At 41.5% G+C, this 14,084-nt stretch overlaps 1 protein-coding gene across 1 annotated transcript in view; it reads right to left on the reverse strand.

Moving 5' to 3' along the window:
• Nucleotides 1-14,084, reverse strand: part of PRIM2 (DNA primase subunit 2) — a 333,897-nt gene that overhangs the window by 43,646 nt on the left and 276,167 nt on the right. The window contains exon 11 of the mRNA NM_001079594.2: nucleotides 5,365-5,491. Coding sequence (NP_001073062.1) covers nucleotides 5,365-5,491 — 127 coding nt within the window. The remainder of the gene's footprint in view (nucleotides 1-5,364; nucleotides 5,492-14,084) is intronic.

Here is a 14,084-nt window from a genome sequence, read left to right on the forward strand (position 1 = left end):
CTCCAATGCATGCATGCATGCTAAGTCACATCAGTCATGTCCAACTTTGTACAACCCTATGAACAGCCAGCCCACCAGGCTCCTCTGTCCACGGGATTCTCCTGGCAAGAATACTGGAGTGGGCTGCCATTTCCTTCTCCATGGTCACCCATTAAAAGCAGACTGTCAGAGTGGATCAAAATCAAGACCCAACTGTACATTGTATACAAGAAAGCCACTTTAAAGACACACATGGATTCAAAGGAACAGAAGAGAAAGATACATCATGCTAACACAAACCAAAGCAAGTGGGAGTATATATTACTTTCAGACAGAGTAGACCTCAGAACACAGGGTTTATGTAGGATAAAAAGGGTCTTTACATAACAACAGGGGTGAACACTGCAAGAAGACATCGCCATCTGTAATGGGCATGCACTTAACAACAGAGTAGCAAAACACATAAGGAAACACCCAACAGAACCACAAAGAGAGGTCCTGGCCCCACTGCTGGCAACCTCCACACCTCTATCAAACTGGACGGGTTCTGCAGGAGAGTCAACAACACAGGAGAGCGCCTCAGCACTCACCAGAGACAGAAATGATACCCACAAACAGCTACACCCGACAGCTGCAGACAGCACATCTTCGCTCACAGGGACAAGCTCTGCCACAGGCCATGTCAACATGGGGACAGCTAAGCACATGGAGGGCAGAGTTCACCTAGGAACTCGATCTCTTGCTCAGTATTGCTGTGGACCAAAAACTGCTCAAAAAAACCAAAGATTATTCATTAAAAAAAAAAAGAGAGTAGACCAGTGTATCTAATAAACAATATGAGCTTCCTGAATGTTTGCTAAGTACAGAGAGCCCTCAGCATCTGTGGGGACTGGTTCTAGGACCTGCCCAGGATACTAAAGTCTGCAGGTACCCAAGGCCATTGGCTGGGCTTCCATACACAAGATTCTACATCCTCATACTCAACCAACCTCGGATCTTGTACTACTATATGTATTTGCTGGAAAAAAATCCACATGCAAGATGACCCATGGAGCTCATATACTTGCTGTTTAAGAGTCAGCTATGTATTATTTTCTAGCTGACTGAGTTTAAACTAAAAACAAATTTAAAAAAGGAGAATGGACAGGAATAAATTAGATAAAATAACAGAAAGAAGAAATACAAAATCCTGTTTTTAAGGTAACAAATGTCCAAAATCACTATTACAGTAATTCAAGTCTATGCCCCAACCAGTAATGCTGAAGAAGCCGAAGCTGAATGGTTCCATGACGACCTACAAGATCTTCTAGAACTAACACCCAAAAAAGATGTCCCTTTCATTATAGGGGACTGGAAACCAGAAGTATGAAGTCAAGAGATACCTGGAGTAACAGGCAAATTTGGCCTTGGAATACAAAATGAAGCAGGGCAAAGGTTAATAGAGCTTTCCCAAGAGAACGCATTGGTCATGGACATCACCAGATGGTTGACACCAAATCAGATTGACTATATTCTTTGCAACCAAAGATGGAAAAGCTCTTTACAGTCAGCAAAAACATGACTGGGAGCTGATTGTGGCTCAGATAATGAACTGAATGAATACGGCAAAATTCAGACTTAAATTGAATAAAGTAGGGAAAAGCACTAGACCATTCAGATATGACCTAAATCAAATGTTACAATTATACAGTAGAAGTGACAAATAGATTCAAGGGATTACATTTAATAAACAGAGTGCCTGAAGAACTATGAACGGGGGTTCGTGTCATTGTACAGGAGGCATTGATCAAGATTATCCCCAAGAAAAAGAAATTAAAAAAGGAAAATGGTTGTCTGAGGAGGCCTTACAAATATCTGTGAAAAGAAGAGAAACAAAGGGCAAAAGACAGAAGGAAAGATATTCCCATTTGATGCAGAGCTCCAAAGAATAGCAAGGAGAGATAAGAAAGCCCTTCTCAGTAATCAGTGCAAAGAAATAGAGGAAAACAATAGAATGGGAAAGACTAAAGATCTCTTCAAGAAAATTAGAGATACCAAGGGAACATTTCATGCAAAGATGGGCTCAATAAAGGACAGAAACAATATGGACCTAACAGAAGCAGAAGATATTAAGAAGAGGTGGCAAGAATACACAGAAAAACTATACAGAAAAGATCTTCATGACCCAGATAACGATGATGGCATGGTCAATCACCTAGACCCAGGCATCCTGGAGTGCGAAGTCGAGTGGGCCTTAGGAAGCATCTCTAAAAACAAAGCTAGTGGAGGTAATGGAATTCCAGTTGAGCTATTTCAAAATCCTGAAAGATGATGCTGTGAAAGTGCTGCACTCAATATGCCAGCAAATTGGGAAAACTCAGCAGTGGCCACAAGACTGGAAAAGGTCAGTTTTCATTCCAATCCCAAAGAAAGGCAATGCCAAAGAATGCTCAAACTACCTCACAATTGCACTCATCTCACACGCTAGTAAAGTAATGCTCAAAATTCTCCAAGCCAGGCTTCAACAGTATATGAACTAAGAATTTCCAGATGTTCAAGCTGGATTTGGAAAAGGCTGAAGAACCAGAGATCAAATTGCCAACATCTGCTGGATCACTGAAAAAGCAAGAGAGTTCCAGAAAAATATCTCTTTCTGCTTTATTGACTACACCAGAGCCTTTGACTGTGTGGATCACAATAAACTGTGGAAAATTCTTAAAGGGATGGGAATACCAGACCACCTTATCTGCCTCCTGAGAAATATGCATGCAGGTCAAGAAGCAACACTTAGAACTGGACATGGAACAACAGACTGGTTCCAAATTGGGAATGGAGAACATCAAGGAGTCGGGAAAGGAGTACTGTGTATTGTCACCCTGCTTATTTAACTTATATCCAGAGTACATCATGAGAAGCACTGGGCTGAATGAAGCACAAGCTGGAATTAAGATTGCCAGGAGAAATATCAGTAACCTCAGATACGCAGATGACACCACCCTTATGGCAGAAAGTGAAGAAAAACTAAACAGCTTCTTGATGAAAGTCAAAGAGGAGAGTGAAAAAGTTGGCTTAAAACTCCACATTCAGGAAACTAAGTTCATGGCATGCGGTCCCACCATGTCATGGCACATAGATGGGGAAACAATAGAAACAGTGAGAGACTTTATTTTTGGGGGCTCCAGGGTCACTGCAGATGGTGTTGCAGCCATGAAGTTAAAAGAGTCTTGTTCCTTGGAAGAAAAGCAATGACCTAGAGAGCATGTTAAAAAAGCAGAGACATTACTTTGCCAAGAAAGGTCCATCTAGTCAAAGCTATGGTTTTTCCAGCAGTCATGTGTCGATGTGAGAGTTGGACTATAAAGAAAGCTAGTGTCAGATTTTATTTTGGGGGGCTCCAAGATCACTGCAGATGGTGATTACAGCCATGAAATTAAAAGACTCTTACTCCTTGGAAGGAAAGTAATATCCAACATAGATAGCATATTAAAAAGCAGAGACATTACTTTGCCAACAAAAGTTCATCTAGTCAAGGCTGTGGTTTTTCTAGTGGTCATGTATGGATGTGAGAGTTGGACTGTGAAGAAAGGTGAGCGCCAAAGAATTGATACTTTTGAACTGTGGTGTTGGAGAAGACTCTTGAGAGTCCCCTGGACTGCAAGGAGATCCAAGCAGTCTATCCTAAAGGAGATCAGCCCTGAGTGTTCATTGGAAGGACTGATGTTGAAGTTGAAACTCCAATTCTTTGGCCACCTCATGCGAAGAGTTGACTCATTGGAAAAGACTCTGATGCTGGGAGGGATTGGGGGCAGAAGGAGAAGGGGACGACAGAGGATGAGATGGTTGGATGGCATCACCTACTCGATGGACATGAGTTTGGGTAAACTCCGGCAGTTGGCGATAGACTGGGAGGCCTGGAATGCTGCGATCATGGGGTCACAAGGAGTCAGACATGACTGAGCAACTGAACTGAACTGAACTGAACTGAAGCACCAAAGAACTGATGCTTTTGAACTGTGGTGTTGGAGAAGACTCTTTGAGAGTTCCTTCGACCGCAAGGAGATCCAACCAGTCCATCCTAAAGGAGATCAGTCCTGAATATTCACTGGAAGGACTGATGCTAAAGCTGAAACTCCAATACTTTTGCCTCCTGATGCGAAGAACTGACTCATTTGAAAAGACCCTGATGCTGGGAAAGATGGAAGGCAGGAGGCAAATGGGATGACAGAGGATGAAATGGTGGGATGGCATCACCAACTCAATGGACATGAGTTTGAGTAAGCTCTAGAAGTTGCTGAAGGACAGGGAAGCCTGACGTGCTGCAGTCCATGGGGTTGCAAAGATTCGGACACAACTGAGTGACTGAGCTGAAACTGAAGTAAATAAGCAATGTGCTGAGGACCTGGAAACAGACAGAACCCTCTCTTCGAGACCTGCACTTGGCCAAGTAAATTCAGTTCAGTTCAGTTCAGTTGCTCAGTGGTGTCTGACTCTTTGCAACCCCATGAATTGTAGCACGCCAGGCCTCCCTGTCCATTACCAACTCCCAGAGTTCACTCAGACTCACGTCCATCCAGTCGGTGATGCCATCCAGCCATCTCATTCTCTGTCATCCCCTTTTCCTCCTGCCCCCAATCCCTCCCAGCATCAGAGTCTTTTCCAATGAGTCAACTCTTCGCATGAGGTGGCCAAAGTAGTGGAGTTTCAGCTTTAGCATCATTCCTTCCAAAGAACACCCAGGACTGATCTCCTTTAGAATGGACTGGTTGGATCTCCTTGCAGTCCAAGGGACTCTCATGAGTCTTCTCCGACACCACAGTTCAAAAGCATCAATCCTTTGGCGCTCAGCTTTCTTCACAGTCCAACTCTCACATCCATACATGACTACTGGAAAAACCATAGCCTTCGCTAGACGGACCTTTGTTGGCAAAGTAAAGTCTCCGCTTTGAATATGCTATCTAGGTTGGTATTAACTTTTTTTTAACCTACAACTTAGGCAAATTGATAGATATGTGAAATCATGACTTGTTAAATCCCTCGCTTAGCCTTTTTTTGTTAATCAGATAGAAAATTAATGAATCTACCCTTCTAAAATTTGAGGCACTCAACTTTAAAAAGCTTTGATCAGCTGTCTAAGCCACATGCAGAAGAAGGAGAACAGCAGGTGAAGAAGCTGTATGCCTGAAGAGCCTGGCTCAGCACAAAGTGGAACACAGAAGGACCACGTTCTCTTACTGGCCCAGCTCAGTAATAAAACAGACTATAACAGCCAGTGGACCTCTGGCTTGTCCTGATGACTGACAGGAAGCCACAAGCCCACTCCCTTTAGTAATGCAAAGTCTGCTGCGCTGTTCCCTGCAAAGCTCCTGGGTGTCTGTGCATTACAGACATGTCAGAGAAAGCACTTACCGTGATAATCCCCTTGGCCTGGTGTATTGGTGAGGATGATCTTCATGCAGCTGTAAGGTGTGTAGTCTGTCCTCTTGCCTTCCTTTCCGTAGCTGTGACGAATGTTGTAAGAGTACCCTTTATCAAACTGATTGGAGGAAAAAGAGAGAAGAGACAAATTAAGCCAGCATTGAACTGATGGTGCCAGCAGTGCCAGCTGGAATCAAAGCATACAAAGTAACACTTTCTAAAATAAATTCAGCATTCACGGCAGATGTACATCTATATCAGACCCAATATTGGGTCCTTTATAGGTTTTTAAAGGTGCAAAACTTAAAGGAAATAAATTTATCAGGTTAGAGACAGTTAATGTTCATATTTATATGTTTAAAGATGAGGATAATTCTTTCCTGAGAAGAATAATCAATTTGCCTTTTCTTGGCTTGATTCCAAAGACCATGCAAGATGTCAATCATCTTCTGTATCCACCTTATGCTAGTCTTCCCTGAATTCCCACATCTTGCCTACTCTACTTCTGAAGGGCCTCCTGATATAATTAATGCCTCCCCTGCATTTTCACTACACAAAAGCAAGCCGTCAGCAAATGCTTCAAGAATGAAAGAATACTGTGACTGCCTCCTGCCAGGAATTCCCGACTCATGTTGAACAAGCAAGATAACTGCACAGGAAGGACTTTGCATGGGTGGGATGAAAAGGAACTCATATTTATTGAAAGGCTCAGTATAGTGGGTCTAAGCTGTCCAATACTTTAAAGAGCACAGGAAAAAGAATCACGAGATGAGAAAATACTGTGGGTTTCTACGGATGAGATTTCTTTTTATTGAGGTATACAGCTGATGTACAACATTGTGTTAGTTTCTGGGGTATGGCAAAGTGATTCAACTACACATATACATACATATATTCTTTTTCAGATTATTTTCCAGCATAGGTTATTATAAGACACTGAATATAGTTCCCTGTGCTATACAGTAGGACCTTGCTGTTTAGAAGTGAGATTTTTAATTTTGAGGCTATAATCTACACTGAGTGACATGCGTAAATATAAAGTCTCCAGTTTGATGTAACATACACCACCATCAAGAAACGGCACATTTCCATCATTCACAGAGCTCCCTCAAGCCTTCACAGCATCTTCCCCAACCCACACACCCAGAAGCATCCACTGGTTTCACTTCTGTCACCATGGCTTTAGACGTTCTACAACTTCACTAAATGGTATCACCTACAACTTGGCACTTGCCTTCTACCTCTACAAGGATCAAATTATGAGCTGCTTCAGCTGTTGAACCTCAAACCCCCCTGAAAGGAGTTCAGTTTGGAGATTAGGAATGAGGCACTCTGCGTTCTGAGAAAAAATGACAGAAGAGGTCCTCAGAGAGTTAGATATTTTCAGGATAAGATTTTATGAGCCTAATTCTTGCATCTCCTTGTTATCTATGAAAGCACTAAAATCCTTCATGGTGATATCTGTTCCTTGTAATGAGCAGTAAGCCTCACAAGACTAGCAGAAACCTTATGCAATAAATATGTGATTGATTTTGGGTACTCCTCCTTCCCCAAAATCACAAATATACCTCCCTGCTACCTCTTCAGGGCACTTTCTGAGAGGTATCTGAGATGCTGTCTCCTGAGCTATAGTCCTTATTTGGCCCCAAATAAAACTTAACTCACAACTCTCACATTGTGCTTTTTTTTTTTTCATCAACATGCCAAAGTAGTGTATTACGGGATAGTATATCTGGTACCCCCATGTAAACTGGAAAACACATTTTCCAACACCATTTATTGAAGATAATTTATTCCATTGCTCTATAAGTTCAATTCAGTTGCTCAGTCATGTCTGACTCTTTGTGACCCCATGATCTACAGCACGCCAGGCCTCCCTGTCCATCACTAAATTCCAGAGTTTACCCAAACTCATGTTTATTGAGTCAGTGATGCCATCCAACCATCTCATCCTCTGTCATCCCCTTCTCCCCCCGCCCTCAATCTTTTCCAACATCAGTTCAGTTCAGTTCAGTCGCTCAGTTGTGTCCAACTCTTTGCAACCCCATGAATCACAGCACGCCAGGCCTCCCTGTCCATCACCCAACTCCCGGAGTTCATTCAAACTCAAGTCCATCAAGTCCATGATGCCATTCAACCACCTCATCCTCTGTCATCCCCTTCTCCTCCTGCCCCTAATCCCTCCCAGCATCAGGGTCTTTTAAATTGAGTCAGCTCTTAGCATCAGGTGGCCAAAATATTGGAGTTTCAGCTTCAACATCAGTCCTTCCAATGAACACTCAGGACTGATCTCCTTTACGATGGACTGGTTGGATCTCCTTGCAGTCCAAGGGACTCTCAAGAGTCTTCTCCAACACCACAGTTCAAATGCATCAATTCTTCGGCACTCAGCTTTCTTTATAATCCAACTCTCACATCTATACATGACCACTGGAAAAACCATAGCCTTGACTAGATGGACCTTTGTTGACAAACTAATGTCACTGCTTTTTAATATGCTGTCTAGGTTGCTCATATCTTTCAAGGAGTAAGAGTGTTTTAATTTCATGGCTGCAATCACCATCTGCTATGATTTTGGAGCCCAGAAAAATAAAGTCAGCCACTGTTTCCAGTGTTTCCCCATCTATTTGTCATGAAGTGATGGACCCGATGCCATGATGTTAGTTTTCTGAATGTTGAGCTCTAAGCCAACTTTTTCACTCTCCACTTTCACTTTCATCAAGAGACTCTTTAGTTCTTGTTCAGTTTCTGCCATAAGGGTGGTGTCATCTGCATATCTGAGGTTACTGATATTTGTCCTGGCAATCTTGATTCCAGCTTGTGCTGCATCCAGCCCAGTGTTTCTCAGGACATACTCTGCATATAAGTTAAAAAAGCAGGGTGACAATATACAGTCTTGACGTATTCCTTTTCCTATTTGGAACCAGTCTGTTGTTCCATGTCCAGTTCTAACTGTTGCTTCCTGACCTGCATACAGGTTTCTCAAGAGGCAGGTCAGGTGGTCTGGTATTCCCATCTCTTTCAGAATTTTCCACAGTTTATTGTGATCCACACAGTCAAAGGCTCTGGTGTAGTCAATAAAGCAGAAATAGATGTTTTTCTGGAACTCTCTTGCTTTTTCCATGATCCATTAGATGTTGGCAATTTGATCTCTGGTTCTTCTGTCTTTTCTAAAACCAGTTTGAACATCTGGAAGTTCACAGTTAATGTATTGCTGAAGCCTGGCTTGGAGAATTTTGAGCAATACTCTACTAGTGTGTTCTTTGGAAGGACTGTTGCTAAAGCTGAAACTCCAATACATTGGCCACCTCATGCAAAGAGTTGACTCATTGGAAAAGACTCTGATGCTGGGAGGGATTGGGGGCAGGAGGAGAAGGGGACGACAGTGGATGAGATGGCTGGATGGCATCACTGACTTGATGGACATGAGTTTGAGTGAACTCCAGGAGTTGGTGATGGACAGGGAGGCCTGGCATGCTACAATTCATGGAGTCGCAAAGAGTCGGACACGACTGAGCGACTGAACTGAACTGAACTACTAGCATGTGAGATGAGTGCAATTGTGCAGTAGTTTGAGCACTCTTTGGCATTGCCTTTCTTTGGGATTGGAATGAAAACGGACTTTTTCCAGTCCTGTGGCCACTGTTGAGTGTTCCAAATTTGCTGGCATATTGAGTGCAGCACTTTCACAGCATCATCTTTCAGGATTTGAAATAGCTCAACTGGTGTTCCATCACCTCCACTAGCTTTGTTCGTAGTGATGCTTCCTAAGGCCCACTTGACTTCACATTCCAGGAGGTCTGGCTCTAAGTGAGTGATCACACCATCGTGATTATCTGGATCGTGAAGATCTTTTTTGAACAGTTCTTCTGTGTATTCTTGCCACCTCTTCTTAATTTCTGCTTCTGTTAGGTCCATACCATTTCTGTCCTTTATCGAGCCCATCTTTGCATGAAATGTTTCCTTGGTATCTCTAATTTTCTTGAAGACATCTCTAGTCTTTCCTATTTTATTGTTTTCCTCTATTTCTTTGCATTGATCGCAGAGGAAGGCTTTCTTATCTCTCCTTGCTATTCTTTGGAACTCTGCATTCAAATGGGTATATCGTTCTTTCTCTCCTTTGCTTTTCGCTTCTCTTCTTTTCACAGCTGTTTGTAAAGCCTCCTCAGACAGTCATTTTGCTTTTTTCATTTCTTTTTCTTGGGGATGGTCTTGATCCCTGTCTCCTGTACATTGTCACGAACCTCTGTCCATAGTTCATCAGGCACTCTTCAGATCTAGTCCATTAAATCTATTTCTCACTTCCACTGTATAATCATAAGGTATCTGATTTAGGTCATACCTGAATGGTCTAGTGGTTTTCCCCACTTTCTTCAATTTCAGTCTGAATTTGGCAACAAGGAGTTCATGATCTGAGCCACAGTCAGCTCCTGGTCTTGTTTTTGCTGACTGTATAGAGCTTTTCCATCTTTGGCTGCAAAGAATATAATCAATCTGATTTTGGTGTTGACCATCTGGTGATGTCCATGTGTAGAGTCTTCTATTGTGTTGTTGGAAGAGGATGTTTGCTATGACTAGTGTGTTCTCTTGGCAAAACTCTATTAGCCTTTGTCCTGCTTCATTCTGTAGTCCATTGCTCTACAGGCCCATTCTTTTGCTAATGCCATACTGTCCTTGTTACATATTTAAAGCATGTCTCAGTTTCAGGTAATGTAAGTCCTCTTGTTTTGTTCTTTTTCAATATTATTTTGGCTATTTTATATCCTTGCTTTTCCTTATAAACTTTAAAATCAGTTTATCAATTTCTACTTTAAAAAAAAGAAAAAGACTGCTGTAATTTTCAACAACCAGTAGCTTATGGTTTCATAACTACTGATGTGCCCACAAGCAATCTATAGCCAGGAAAACAAATGGCATTTCAACTGAAAGAAAACTTTCAAGAAATAAAAAAATCTTTCAAATTATCATTACATTTCACTGGTGAAAATAAGAATGTTAAAAGTTCCAGCAAACATCTTTTATGGACAACTTCTGTTTGTTTTGTTAGTCATAAGCATTTAACTATAATCAATCTCTTTGTGCAAACTTTCAGGTATGAAGTGAATTTAATTAGACGTAAGATTTCTCTACGTTCATCAGGAAACACTAAAAGAACTTTTCAGTCAGCCATTCTGTTTAATGAAAAGCTACTCTCTCTAAGGAAAAAAAGCTAATGTTAGTATCCTCCCTCTCCCTTTTCCTTCCAATTTGTTTAGCATTTATGTGTATGTATATCTAAATTTGGACCTTATTAAGTTTTCAGGCTACTCACATATTTATCATACAAATTGTCTTCTTTAGTTTTCAAAGTGGCAAACTCTTGAAATATTGTGCAGAAGGTACATTTATTGGGTGATGTTTTAGGGAATACTTTTCAGGTGTCCACATCCACAACTCAAAGGAACGTCTCTAAGTACTTATATGGGAAGGAGAGTGAGAACCAGGTGGAAGCACTCTTTTCTGTCTTGCCTCCTCCAACCCACCCCAGCCAGCAATAGGAAACACCAGAAAATCAACAGCCTGAAGGTGGTCAAGCAGAAGTTGGCACCCTTCCAAATTAGTCCTAACATTCCAGCTGTGGCACTGCAATCTGCATTTGTGCCCAAGTTAGCAACAAGTTGTTTTCCGAGCCACTATGTCACCAATGGAATTCAAGATATGCAATAAAGCAGGTGCATCTTAATCCTCTCATGCTGGTCTATTTCAGAGTGCCTCACAAGTCTGCCTCCCACCCCAGCTCCACCCACAGCACAGAGACTCCATTTTATTTTATTTTTTATAGTATTTACACCCAAATCTACTCAGAAGCCGTAAGTATATATAAACCTCTAAGTGCCAAGAGTCATGCATGGTCTTCCTTAGAAGAAAGTATTTCCTGCCAAGAAAAGCCCCCAGACCAAGTATTATTCCTACTGGCAGGACGGCAACACCTGCTTTTCATAAGTCAAGGTGCCTTGCACAGTTAAGTGACAACAGTTCAAAACCAAGTATTCTTCAGAGAGAGATTTATATTCAAAAAGGAAAATCTTCTTGACCTAAGGGAGGCAAAACAACCATAAGTATACGAGCAGAGAAGAAGGTAAAGATATGGCAATTCTAACAAAGACATAGTCAATCCCTTTTTCTGGGTTGTTTCCTACTCACAAGAATCTGGAACTCTGGTTTACATATTGAGGAACACACAGAGGGTGTTCCCTACAGAGGCCGGTCCTTCAGTGCCCAGGTCCAGCGTTCCACACATCACCAGAGGGCCCCCCGAAGCTACCAGGAAGGCACAGCTCAGCAGCAGAGCCACGTGTAGAAACAGAGCTGCCCTGGGGAAGGGCGTGAAGCCACCATGGGCTCGCCGTGACACCCATTCTCGCCAGCTCTCCTGCAGCTGGAGACCTGTTGATTCTCGCTCCTCCTGCCACTTCTCTAAAGCTTTGCTTAAACGCATGCCATAAGCATTTAATACACAGCGCACCCATTAAATACTTACTAAATTACTGAATTATCTGTAAAACTAATCTTGTTACCGTTCACCTACAGATTCCAAGTACTTCTCTTTAACTCTTAACTTTAGCCACAGTTTAACTCTTTGAGAGATCACTGAAACATCACACATTCTAACCCAACACAATGAAGGAGGCTTGAAGACTGAAGATTAATAGTTAAGACAAGTGCTTTAAATCAAATACTTGAATTGAAATCCACCTCTACTATGTGTTAACTGTGTGACCTTGGACAAGTGACTCAACTTCTTTGTAGCAATTCCCTTACACAGTATATAAAAATAAAGGAGTAACATTTCACTCACAGGGTTGGTATGACAATTAGCTAATAGCTCATCTGAATAAAGCACTTGGCATAACATCAAGCACAGAATTAGCTCTGTATTGAATACATTCTCAATCAATATTTTTTAAAAAACCAATCCAATCAAAAAATGGGCAGAAAACATAACTAGACATTTCTCCAAAGAAGACATAAAGATGGCCAACAGGAAAGATGCTCAACATTACTAATCACCAGAGAAATGCAAATCAAAACTACAGCAAGGTATCCCTGCACACTGGTCAGAATGACCATCATAAAAAGTCTACAAATAACAAACGCAGGGGAGGATATGGAGAAAAGGGAACCCCCCTACACTGCTGCTGGGAATGTAAGCTGGTGCAACCACTATGGAAAGTAGTATGGAGGTTCCTTAAAAACTAAAAACAGAGCTACCATAAGATCATGTAATCCCATTCCTGGGCATATCTGCAAGAGATGAAAACTAATTCAAACTGATACATGCACCCCAAAGTCCAAAGCAGCACTATGCACAATAGACAAGACGTGGAGACAACCTAAATGTCCACCTGCAGATGAATGGACATAGAAGATGTGGTACACACACACATGGCCTACTATTCAGCCATAAAGAAGAATGAAATAATGCCATTTGCAGCAATACAAATGGACCTAGACATTATCATACCTAGTGAAGTAAGTCAGACAGAGAAAGACAAATATCACATGTTATCACTTATACATGGAATCTTAAAAAATAATACAAATGAACTTATTTACAAATCAAAAACCAATTCACAGACAGAGAAAACAATTTTATAGTTACCAAAGGGGAAAGTGAGAAAGGGACAAATTAGGATTTTGGTATTAACATATACACTGCTGCTGCCATGTACTGGCTAATTCATATCCAACTCTTTGTAACCCCATGGACTGCAGCCCACCAGGCTCCTCTGTCCATGGGATTTCCCAGGCAAGAATACTAGAGTGGGTTGCCATTTTCTTCTTCAGGGGATCTTGCTGACTCAGGGATCGAACTTGAATCTTCTGCTTCATAGGTGAATTCTTTACCACTGATCCACGTGGGAAACCCAACATATACACATTACTTTATATAAAACAGATAAACAACAAGGACATACTTATAGTAGAGGGAATTATAGTCAGTACGTTGTGATAACCTGTAATGGAAAATAATGTGAAAAAGAATAGATATATGTATGTGTGTGTGCGCATACATGTGTGTGTGTGTGTGTGTGTGTGTATATATATATATATATATATAAAACTGAATCACTTTGCTGTACACCCAAAACTAACACAATATTGTAAATCAACTATACTCCAATTTTCAAAAAAACCCCACAAAACTGTAGGGTAATCATTACCTATTTATTATTTTCAAGTGAAAAAAAAAATGTACAATGTGAGAGTTGTGTTAAGTTTTATCTGAAATAAGAACTACAGCCCAGGAGACAGCCTCTCAGAAAGCTCTGAGGAACTGCTCCAAAGACTCAGAGGGGAGGTCGGTATACATGTCATTTTAGTAACAAGGCACACAGGCAATCAAACACACACTTAGGCAGAAGGTAGCTGCTAGTCAAGAGTAGATGCTTCCATTAATGATTTTAGTGGTTTTCTAGGTATGAGAAGGTGCAAGAATTTGGGTTCATAAAATCTTTACCTGAAAGTATCTAACTATTTGAAGCCTGTTCTGCCAGGCATCCCAGAGCACAGAGGGTCTCTCCTGCTCTCAGCCCTAACCTCCTTTCAGGGGGTGTTGAAGGTCAGTGACTGCAGTGGTCAGGGACTTCCTCCTTGTAGAAGCAGATGACTAGTGACAGTTCGTAGCTGGCATTATTAAGTAGTGAGTCAGATGTGGTATGGTGTTTAAT

Source organism: Bos taurus, chromosome 23, assembly GCF_002263795.3.
Source record: "Bos taurus isolate L1 Dominette 01449 registration number 42190680 breed Hereford chromosome 23, ARS-UCD2.0, whole genome shotgun sequence".
NCBI lineage: Eukaryota > Metazoa > Chordata > Mammalia > Artiodactyla > Bovidae > Bos > Bos taurus.